General features: G+C 41.6%; 1 protein-coding gene across 4 annotated transcripts; it reads right to left on the bottom strand.

Annotated features, from left to right (window-relative positions):
- Positions 1-877: 877 nt before the first annotated feature.
- Positions 878-11,894, bottom strand: usp30 (ubiquitin specific peptidase 30). Of its 4 annotated transcripts, none has more exons than XM_079741116.1 (13): positions 11,777-11,894; positions 10,889-10,995; positions 10,552-10,725; positions 8,910-9,013; positions 8,711-8,809; positions 8,538-8,583; positions 3,786-3,880; positions 3,635-3,694; positions 3,467-3,553; positions 3,310-3,390; positions 2,729-2,954; positions 2,385-2,499; positions 878-1,905 (listed from the first exon to the last, which is right to left on the bottom strand). In XM_079741116.1, exons 1-13 carry the CDS (start codon positions 11,845-11,847, stop codon positions 1,656-1,658), a joined length of 1,515 nt encoding a protein of 504 aa, XP_079597242.1. In that variant the 5' UTR covers positions 11,848-11,894; the 3' UTR covers positions 878-1,655. The 4 variants fall into 4 exon arrangements, with proteins under 4 accessions (XP_079597242.1, XP_079597244.1, XP_079597243.1 ...); XM_079741118.1 differs by having other exon boundaries at positions 8,544-8,583; XM_079741117.1 differs by having other exon boundaries at positions 10,889-10,992; positions 11,777-11,843.
- Positions 11,895-11,917: the final 23 nt, after the last annotated feature.

The raw sequence follows: 11,917 nt of genomic DNA, 5'->3' as shown, positions 1-11,917 counted from the left end.
GAATATTCATGCTGGTTTAAATAATAAATGTTATAGTATTTCCCACCTTTAATGAGCAAGAGTTTTGTTCGAAAGTTCAGTGATTGAAATAAATAAAAGCCTGGGCTATTGAAGTTTTACGGTAGGCCTACCACTGTCATGCACCTCCCTGATGTCAAGTGGACCGGGTTGAATTCACTGCGGGTCTCTTCTTATATCCATCTTACCAAATATATTTTATTACTGTCCTTCTCAACACTCTGATCTCATTAAAAGGCTAGCAGCACGAAATCAAGGGATATTTAGTATATAAAGAAATGTGCAATTAATCGCGAGTTAACTATGACATTGATGCGATTAAATATTTTAATCGCTTGACAGCACTAATTTTCATCCTTTACTTCTTTTGTTTGCTCCACAATATATTTTTACTAAAGAGGATACTTATTTAATATATTTTATGGTTTATATGTTTTATTGTTATATTTTTACTGCAACACAAGAGGACTTTATCTGTGAATTTATTTGATAAAAGTATTTCCTAACTTTTGTTTTTAATGTTCACTCTTTACTGAATTTAAGGACTACTATTAATGAAGAATTGACACTGTTGGGGAATAAATTGAAAAGCGTCTCTTCCAGAATCCCTAAGGTCTGTGTCCTGTGGTCCTTCTCTACCCATCACACCAATAAAATGCAACGAAAAGACCCAGGGTAAATAGAGAGGCAGCAGCTAATTTGGTTAAATCTACTTATAAAGTTTGATTATTTATGTGAAAACTAACCTTTAAAAATCACATAACTAGACATTAGTGAAAATTTCAAATTTACAATCATTTTTTAATCAGGTTGTACAAAAGGAATAAATTGCAGACTTTCTTTATTAGTACCGTACGCTTATCACCAAGAATGCTCCCAGTATCGACTATAATCAGTTCTACAACATTATACGTTGATTCAAAGCAAAAAATGATTTAACATCAGCTGTAAATGGTCTTTATGGTTTATTTCTTATACACATAAAATCTTGGTATGAAAATGTAATGTACTCACATATTTATAATTAAGTATTTTTTTACATTTTAAATATTAAAAACATGTCACTTAACCTCACTGCTTGTATAGCAGTTATTCTGAGATGAATGTAATGAATGTAATCTACCAAGTCATGATTCAACCCTTATTTCATCAGTCATGTTTATTCAAAAATATTGAACTGAATAAATTAACAGGGTTGAGAGGCGAGTTTACAGCATAAGAATAATGAAAAGGGGCAAAATCACCATCTAGGGGTTCAAGTAGGTACCGTTAGGTCCTAATGGCAAGTGTTTTCAACTGGGTCAGAACCATAGACTTGGTCTCAAACAACTCCCTTTGGGTCATTGTTTTCCTATCTCAATCATCATCATCATCATCATCATCATCATCATCATCATAATAATAATCATTCAGTCCTCTCTGATGGAGACAACAGACCTGGCAGATTAGAAGGATGGAGGTTTACTCTAAAACAGACTCAACAATAAGTATGCAGAGCAAACACAGGTGTGTGTATATGCAAGTCAAAAAAGTAATTGCAATAACCAGCGATTGCCCTGTTCCTGAGCTTAACCGAAAGGAGCCATCTTCACGATCGCTTGCAGCGCAAGTGAGTGTACGATAAATACGAAAGGTGGCTACACCTCTGCCCGCAAAGCTTGGCTTGACCTTTGAACCCTTTCATAGAAAATCAGGTAAGCATTGGAGGAGAGTGCCTCCTGCAGGGTGGCCTTGCGTACAGAGTCATCTGATACCCATAGCCACTGTGAGGGGTGTTGGCCTTGGGGGTGCGGGGCGGGGCAGCGGCGGAATGTGATGAAGTGTCCCGTGTGCATGTCTCCATGGTGCACCAGCACGGCGGTGAGCTGGAACAGGTACTCTGACGGTCTGTGAGCAGGAGCACATATAAGGGACACAGGAATCGAATGGCAGTTTGATGGAATGCCTGCATATCTTGATGTAGTTACCGCATGGAGGCAGAATACTTCTTCCTCTCATTTGGTGCCCCAAAAGCAGTGCCACATAATGTTAACAATCCCACAACAAAAAAGTTGTGGGAGCATTTCTCATAAATAATACAAAATAACACAAATTGCAGTTTCAGGGACTTACGTAAAGGACGGGCCATATATGAATGATGGGGAAACTTTAAGAACCAGTACTATGCAGACTATTGCTGGATAAACCCAACCAGATGTTCAAGATGAAAAAGCACATGATAGAAGGAAGGGGGTTGTGTGAGGTCATTTATTAATGGTTGTACATGCCCAACATAGCACCTAGCATAGCAAGTGATTTTTTTGTGAATGTATGCGACTTACCATCTTATTTTAAAAAAATGTACTGCGAAAGAACAGATCGTTCACCTGTAGTCATGTGAGAAGTTGAGCTGTGTTCTCACGGCAGGAGAGTGGATGAATTGATGAACGGAAAACACTGATCCATTGGCAAGGGGCTTGTTGTTGTTATGGTGGTTGCTGTCTAAAAATAAATGAAAACATTGCTGATTAATTAAGGGGAAACAAGCTCCCTAGCTCATTAACGATAAAGATTAACAAAAGTCATCATCACTGATTGGTTCAAATGACTGCCAAGCAGTTTGCATTGTGACGGTATGGCTTCAGTAACTCGAGCTTCATCACAAACAGTGCCGTTGCTGCATTTTATTTTTATCACTGGCCTAGACTTTAAACAAAAGATGCCGGTCTACCGGTGCCATTTTGCATTGGCTTGTCAACCAGGTCCTGTTGGGTCTCCGTGTCGGTGGATATGGGGGGACATTTGCTGCGTTGCATCCTCTGGACTGAGGATCCATTGTGTTTGTAGCGGTCCATGGAGAGGAACTCTGTGAAGTGCACATGTTCCTGTCTCTTGATGGGAGTCCCTTCATTGGACCAGGTGAGCCTCTGCAGGTGAATACACAGGCACTGTGGCAGCTGGAAGACAAACCATTCTTCAAATTATGTAATCAATTCAACCAGACTGTAGAACTCATCATCTATACCGAAATTAAATTAAATGGGGGATTTCAAAATAACCTAAACCTATTAGGATGAAACTGAGCACTCATTTGGTTGAAATAAAAGCTGGCCATGACCGTGTAGAAAAACAAGAAAGGTTTCAAAGAATATAATAGAATATAATGGATCAGAATAGAATCAATAGTAAATTTAATTGATGGATAATCGTGGTTTGTTTTATTACACTTCTGAGCCAGCAGTGAGTAAACAGAAATACAGTAGGATGCAACCATGATTAAAACATCTTCATGCCTGATGGAAGGAGAATTACCTTTCCCAGTTTCAACTGTTTGACAAATGTTGTCCTTTGGTTTTCCAGAACATGGCCCTTTTCTCTGGGACCCTGTTGAAGCTGTGAGATGAAGAATAGAATACTAACACTTTTTCCTTTCAAACCATGGAAGCATACTTGAGAGGAGCCTTCGTACCTTGGTGCAGTTTTCACACTCCACCTCTTTGATGGTTTCAGAGGAGATGAAATACTGAAGACATTGATCGAGTGAGAGCGGCCGCCCCTGGGAAAGGGAAACGGTTCATTATTATCATTCCACTTCTTCTTTAAAATCAAACATTTGTTATCCTCTCTCATCACTTACCCACTGAGGAGACGGTATGGGTAAGGAAAGGCTTTCAAATGAGTCATACCGCACTGGACTCTACAACGCAAAGATAAGAATACATTACACAATATATATGATAAGCAACAATCTTTGTCTTATTGTCTTTCTATTGATGAATGGAGCAAACCTGATGTTTGCAGCGCTTGCAAGACATATTGCTTGTCAAACGGCCATGGAAAGGATGTTGAAATTTCCAAGGATTCAGGATTGGATGAAGTGTGGCTGGAAAAATAAAGGACCGGAAGAGTGCCATTTAATGGGTTTCAGGAAACAACTTGTGGATCCGTTTGCTGACTCCAAACAATTCCAAAACGTTCTCCCTGGGATCTCCCCGACCGCCCTACATTCACTGTCTCCCAGACCCCCCGACATTAACTGTCTCCCGGACCCCCCTACATTCACTGTCTCCCAGACCCCCCTACATTTACTACCTGCCGGACCCCCCTACACTCACTACCTCCCAGACCCCCCTACCTTCAGGGACTCCCCAACTACATTCACTGTCTACCCCTCACATTCACTGTTTCCCACCCTACATTTACTGTCCCCCCCTACCTTCACTGTCTCCCAGACCCCCCTACCTTCACTGTCTCCCCCCTATCTTCACTGTCTCCCCCCCTACTTTCACTGTCTTCCCCCCTACATTCACTGCCCTCCCCCCCTCCCTTCACTGTCTCCCTCCTATCTTCACTGTCTTCCCCCTACATTACTGTCTCCTGGAACCCCCTACATTCACTGTCTCCCAGGCCCCATAATGGTTTGGGTAGGCAGTGGGGAGCGTAGCAATCGATCCTTTTATATAACCTCTTTTATTGCTTCTTATTTAGCCAAACACCATTTAGTATATATAAAAAACGATATGTAGAACACATATAGTATATTATGTATTTATGGTACCTATAATTTAAGGAGCCTGTACATAGAGACTTAATTAAGATAAGTATGCCTATAGTTCCTCCCTCATGGCCATTTTTTCCAGAAATATAATATTCAGTTCCATTCTTATGCAGATGACACCCAGCTCTACTTGTCCTCCAAACCCACCACGACCCTCCCTACCACCTCCCTCTCCAATTGCCTCCAGGAAATCAGATCAAAACTTTCTCAAACTCAACTGTGATAAAACTGAAATCCTCCTTATAGAGGGATTATCAGTCTACGTCACTCCCCGCTCTACCCGCATGTCATATGCAGAAAGAGACGAGAGCGACAAGAGCCGCAATCATGTCTTGTTGTGCGTGGTATAAAGGTCCCAGCCTCTATACCACAGATACTCTAGGGTCTATAGCATATAACCGCGTTGTCTGATAAGTTTATTAATTTTTCACAATTTACCAGCTCTCGTTTTGAAGAATAATCACGCACCATTCGTTTTAATGGGTATCGCGACGGTCTATGTCTAGTGTACATATTTATAATACGAAATTCGTCCCAGCCTTTATACCACAGACACTCTAGGGCAGGGGTCTTCAACGTTTTCCAGGCAAAGGACCCCCAAACTGACGGAGAGATGGAGCGGGACCCCCTACTTATATATTGTATAAAATTGTGTTTTATATTAAACTGGTCCTATAGTGCCATGTATAAATGTACCTTGTTATTTTGCATTCAATACTAAGATATTCAAATAATACACAGGTTCATATATTCATGTATTCATTTTAAACATGTGCAAGGTACAGTGAGTAGGGTGGCCATGCCACTGCCATTCATAAACATAACATAACATAATAAACCGATACCTGCCAAGATCAACAATGTCTGTCAATTGCATGTAATCATGCATAAAAGCAATTCAAATGGACATTTTTAAAACATAAATGTGACAACGAAAATTAGTGATGTTTGTTAATCTTTCTTAGTACTCCGCGAGTAGTCCGGTAACTTATCAACCCCAGCGTGTCCGGTTGCTAAGCGACGTCAACGTCTTTGGCGGACTATTTCTCTGCTGATCGCTTATTTTCCCGATAATGAGCGGCGTTCTGTACATTATCCCTTACATAACAGCACTCTCTCTCTCCCAACAGTCTTCACTGCGCACTCTCATCCAAATACGTATTGTTTGCGGCGGAGGAGGGGGTAGATATAAAGACCGGACGAGAAACTGACGTCGCTGTGCTGTCCTTCCTCTTAATTGAAGGAGCAAACAGAGAAAAGCTCTCTCCGGCAGGGCTTTCATTAAAATCAAATACATAAAAATATCACAGCCAGTCAAGATGTGTCAGGTGTGCGCGAGAGACCGTACGTACGTACGAACGTACGCTTACCACTTTTGTAAATGCCATATACATAGTTAATTCGGATCGCATGATAGGAATAGATCTATTCTGATTAGAAATCGGATCACAAGTGTTTATGTAAACGCGGCTAGTGTGTTGGATTCATTTTAATGTGTATTTAAAGACATTTCAATTTGTGGAAAAAATTGCGGGGGGAATATAAAAACAATGTCTAATCAACCAAAACTTTCGCGAACCCCCTGCAGTACTTCTGCGGACCCCCTATTGAAGACCTCTGCTCTAGGGTCTATAGCATATAACTGCATTTTCTGATTACAGTTTAATTCATTTTTCACAATTTACCGGCTCTCGTTTTGAAGAATAATCACCGCGCCATTCGTTTCAATGGGAATCATGTCAGGGGTTGGCAACTGGCAGCCCGCGAGCCATAACTGGCCCACCAGATTATTCTGAAGTTATATGATTTTATTTTTTTTAATATTGAATATCTATATCTGTGAACCCCCCTTCATAGGCCTATATACAACAATCATGGCTACCCGACATTACGTATTTTTGTGTGATACTGCACGTAGAGAAAGGCACACTACTGCAATCTCTCCAGCATAAGGCCTTTCTACACTGCCAAGCCGATTCGGTCGAGGCTTGGCACACCCAGTGATTTCACTGTCTTATTTCAAGTTTCCTGTGTAAAACCGAGGGGGTAAAATCCCCCGTTCATCACGGCACGGACTATCTTGATTCACTGGAGAAGGCGGGGCTGCGCACGGAGTCTAGACCTCTTTAGAATAATTTGCATATTCCCAATTGTTTTTATTTTTTTATGAATGAAGACACCCGCATGAGTTGACGTCTAAGTGTAGGCTACAAACGGCATTAACTATTTACAAGTGCAAAAACGGCAACACATCTTTATTTTGCTGACCACTTTTGGTTTCGGGACGGGTTAGGGTTTTTATCCCGACAAAAGCCTCGTAAGGACAGTTCCTCTGCGTCTCTCTCGTAGATCGCACCATCTTTCAACGTCTTTGTTTGACTGCATCACCTTCTCTCACATGATCAGCAGCTCGCAGATTTCACTTTCTCTCCAGTTAGAACTGCTCATGATGATATCGCTGCGTTGTCTCTGTGGAGACTGCAGCAACACCTCTACCCAACGTAATCAGGCTTGACATTTACGTGATTAGGGCATACACTTGTTTATATGTACGTCTTTTAAGAGTCATCTAGTGCTTGGTAGGCATATGACTAAGCCAGCTGACGGGCCTGCGTCGCAGTTCCAGATGCACTTTCATTAATCAATTCCTTGAACTAGCCTTTGATAATGTTCTAGCCCGCCACCTACTGGCTCGAAAGAAAAATTGCCCGAGGCCAAACTTAGTTGCCGACCTCTGGTCTATAATTTCAACATACAGTGTTTTATAATTTTAACATATTTATAATTTGAAATTCGTCCCAGCCTTTATACCAAAGATACTATAGGGTCTAGCATATAACCGCGTTTTCTGATTACAGTTTAATGTAACAGTAAGCGGACATCACTAATTCACATCGAAACTGTTAATTAACCACACAGAGATAACAATTGCAACCGGTCAAACAAATTTTCTTTTTGCGATCATTCTTCGCGCGCATCCGCCGTGTTGATAAACAAATAATCCCCCTATTGGCACCAAATCCACCCTCTCTAAAATAAATGACTTCTCCATCTCCAGTGACAATTCATCAATTTCCCCCTCTCTCCAAGTCAAGAGTCTGGGTGTCATCCTGGATAGCACCCTATCATTTCAGTCCCATATCAATAATGTCACTCGGTCAGCTTACTTCCATCCACGTAACATCTCTCGCCAGTGCCCATCTCTCTCCCCCAACAGTGCTGAAATTCTGGTTCACACCCAAGTCGCATCGCGTTTGGACAACTGCAACTCTCTCCTATTTGGTTTACCTGCTAAGTTCATACATAAATTACAACTGGTACAAAACTCTGCAGCCCGAATCATTACTAAAACCCCCTCCATCAGTCACATAACACCTGTCGTGCAGCAACTCCATTGGCTCCCCATCAAATCATTTTGATCAATAATTTACAAGATCCTGCTTCTCACTTTCAAGGCCATCAACAATCTTGCCCCTCAGTTTCTTACCGAGCTCCTCCATATCAATACACCCACCCGTTCTCTCAGATCGTCTTCCTCCATCCAGCTCACCCTCCCACCTGCTCGCGGAGCTTTCAGTCGCTCAGCCCCCCACCTCTGGAACTCTCTGCCTTATGACATCCAACACTCCAGTTCCATTATCACTTTCAAATCTCACCTGAAAACTTATCTATTCAGACAAGCCTACTCCCTTTAAGTCAGTTGCATTCTTGGGACTAGAATGACCCCACTCCTTTCTCTTGTACACTGTGTTATTATGTTGTTGTTATTGTTGTTGTTTTTTGCTTGCTCTTATGAATGTTTGATTTTGTAAGGTGACCTTGAGTGTCAAGAAAGGCGTCCATAAATTAAATGGATTATTATTATTATTAGTAGTATATTGTTAGAACAGACATTACAATATACAGTATAAGCATGTGCATTTACGCTACCATGCGTGTGAATGCATTTCTGTCCTAAGAGCACCCTTCACGAAAGATATACCTCTACCTCTGCAACTCAGAGTCTTGTCAGCTTGCTCCGGGATACTCTGTTGTATAGAAAAAAGCAATCATCATATGTATCAATTCATGCATCTTTTACTTCACCAGTCTAATTCAGCAACCTGTTTCCATTCCAACAATGAGAGGGCAGGGGAAGTCCACTAGACCACTTGCCTTAAGGAACTTAATGTCAAACAAATGACAGACTCTTGGCCGCCGATCCCTCTCCTCTTCCAGAGAGGACGTGAGCACATGAAAAAGCTCATGAGCATCCTATGGTGGAGCAAAGTCAGATACAAACACAGACTGTTGACACAGAGTACTCACATCAAAGGCCATGTTGAAGACTAGTCCACAGGGCGAGTCAACATACCTGCTCTTCAAAGGAGTTGATGTGCCACCTGTACAATCTGAGGACATCCAACAGGCACCCAGCATCAAGCACATTCTCCTCCCCAGGCTCATCGCTGGACAGGGCTGTTGATCGAACCTTTACTGATCATGTCTGTCATGTGTTTATATTTATGAAATGCCATCTGTCTCCATGCGTGGATAAATAAAATAATGGATCAAGGAGATGTGAATGAATAAGGTCATTACAAGTCAAAGTTTGTGCCAACAGTAATTGAGTGAGGTTATTTGATCCCAAGATGAACACTCTGAGTCTGGGCCATGATTTTGAAAGAATTGCACGAGAAGAGAGATGAAAGGAAGGGGGTCATTTCGCTGTCAAGTTAACAACAGGTAAAGCTATGTTTTTATTATTATTTATAACATTGCGATGAGAGACAGCAACGTCAAATGAGGTCATTTGAGGAAGGGACAACACAAGCAGACGCGGATTAACTCACAGGCTGCCTAGGCTGCAGCCTAGGGGCCCACGTCTGCAGCCTAGGGGCCCTAGCTGTTTTCAAAAGCATCTGTAATTTCAAAAGCAACAACAAACAGATCGCACATATCCTAACAACAGAACGGACAAGATAAACATATAAATCCCTTTATTTACGGCGTTATGTTGTGATGTAGTGTCAATAAATACAAAATATATATAGCTTTACATTTACGGCAATACTTGTCATGAAATTATAGAGGAGGCAGAGCGTGCTGGTGTCATATACCATTGTTGGGAACGGCAGTTGCCATTCCTGAACGGCAAATGCCGTTCCACCTGAACGGCAGTTACCATTCCTGAACAGCATATGCCGTTCCTGAACAGCATATATCGTTCCACCTGAACGGCAGTTACCGTTCCTGAACGGCATATGCCATGGTATGTCAGTGGTCACGGTGGCACATGCCACAGGCCAATAAACGATCTTGGCGCTACTGGAAAGGATGTTGTGATTTTGCCTCAGTAAAACAGGTTGTTACCTACTGCTGCTGATGTTGTACGCCTACCTCTTGGGTTATGAAGCTAAAAGCTGTTACCAGTTTGCAGACGTCCTGTGAATGCCATTTTAGCTTGCTCTTTCGATCAATCGGTCCACAGAGGGTCATTGCAGCTATGGCAAATTCACACTTGTTTCTGTATAATTGCTGTTTTAGTGGAGGCTTTCTCAATGGGTGTGTGTGCCGTTGCGCCCCGAGGATGTGCATGTGGGCTATGTAATATTCCTAAAACGCTTTTACACATGGCACTAAATTACAGTTTTTTTTGTCTACGTTATTTTCTTTGTTTAAATTCAGTTATTTTACATGATCAGTAAGGGGGCCTCACACAAAAGGTAGCCTTGGGGCCAATGACCACCTTAATCTGCCACCTTCACACAAGTACCAACAAAGGGTAACAAACTACTAAACTAACAAAACGTAGGAGTGACGTACGACGGATGTGTATGACTTTACTGGGGGAAATACTTGGAATGATGCAAGTTACGGTATTATCCATAATATCGATGGTTATAGCAGTGTTTTTTGACTAAATTATCACAAAAACTCTACCAACAATTTAAAATGCTTAAAACTTGGAGTTTAGCTGAAGACGTAACTTGTGCGGCATATAGTGGCTATCTAACCTTTGAGAAGGTTCAGGAGCGTGCTGGACAGCTGCTTGTCTTGACTGGGCTGTCCCTCAGTTCTGTGTGAAAAGCTCTCCAGCCAGCCTATGAAGGAGGGACATGCTGCCAAACCCTGAAGCAATGAATTCATGAAGCAGGTATTGCCCAAGTTCAACAAACCTGGAACCATCCCTGTGGAAGGAAAGGAGTCTTGGTAAATCACCACATTCTGCAAAACATGTAGATCCACAACAGCTTACTCTGAGAGTGGACTCGTGTTGGTCAATGAACTCTTGCTTGAGTTTACTGTGGTCAGACTGAACCCTAGTCAAAGATGGCCAATTCATTTCAGTACCTTTCTTTTTCTTCTTTTGCTCTGTGATTGGTCCCCATATAATGTAAGCTCCAGCTGCCACTGCTGCAGCTATACCACCGACAACACCCCAGTTCTTCATCAAGCTTCTGAAATTATATATAATCACAATCACACACACACACACACACACACACACACACACACACACACACACACACACACCTCAATGAATTGGAATATTGTGGAAAAGTTGGGTAAAAATAACCCCCTTTTGTGTGTTTTGTTTAGAAGTCTGACCTGAAATGCAAGAGGAAGCACACAAAAGTGCCTCCATATTTATCTACATTCTATAGTCTATCGTTTATATAGACATAACTTAAGGACGATTGTTTAGCCATTCTTTTGTGAATAAAGCGCAATACGACACGTATCGATACTAGGTGCCTTCTTCCAATATGTTGCTCTGTACAGCTCTATTTTGCTGTTTACTACATGGCGACGCTATGCCATACGAAACCGTACAGTGTTAGAATAATCGATTGAATGTTAAATACGCTTAGTGATGTGGCCGCTAGCCTCGACTAAAACAGTCAGCCATAGCATGTTAACTGTTTGAACTACATAACAACAACGTAACGTGAAGACCTCTATTTGCCCCTCGCTACACACTACACCCCTGCAGGAAGAGATCAATGCACAACATTGAAAAAGCGCACAACTTTCTGCAAGTAGTGCTTTTTATTTAACTACTTCATTACACATATATAAATTCTATTTTTGGTTGATGTCTGCAGATGAAACTTCGCATATCATTTTTGACGTGCTGGATTTCTTGACTACAGCAATTTTACGGTTATCTTAGGTAGACTCAATACGGTAAATAATAGACTCATGTTTATTTTTGGAATTAAGAGATTATGTTTTTACCTTACTGTAGATCCAGTACTGAGGAACTCTCGAACGAGCTGCTCAGAGCTCTCTAGTCGGCGCCACAACATTGTGTTACCATTCGGAACTCTGTTCTATGGACTCATGTTTCGGCGGAATACAAAATAAACCGCACCGCTG

This window comes from Pollachius pollachius, assembly GCF_949987615.1.
Source record: "Pollachius pollachius genome assembly, chromosome: 1".
Classification (NCBI taxonomy): domain Eukaryota; kingdom Metazoa; phylum Chordata; class Actinopteri; order Gadiformes; family Gadidae; genus Pollachius; species Pollachius pollachius.
The sequence above is the reverse complement of the archived record's forward strand: the minus strand, read 5'-3'. Positions and strand labels throughout refer to the sequence as shown.

Excerpts from the sequence above, each read along its gene's own strand:
- usp30 (XM_079741116.1), bottom strand. The coding sequence starts at position 11,847 with ATGTTGTGGCGCCGACTAGAGAGCTCTGAGCAGCTCGTTCGAGAGTTC. Across the intron at positions 10,726-10,888 it reads GCAAAAGAAGAAAAAGAAAG|GGATGGTTCCAGGTTTGTTG; the intron begins GTACTGAAATGA and ends TTCCTTCCACAG. Across the intron at positions 3,695-3,785 it reads GCAAGCGCTGCAAACATCAG|AGTCCAGTGCGGTATGACTC; the intron begins GTTTGCTCCATT and ends TTTGCGTTGTAG.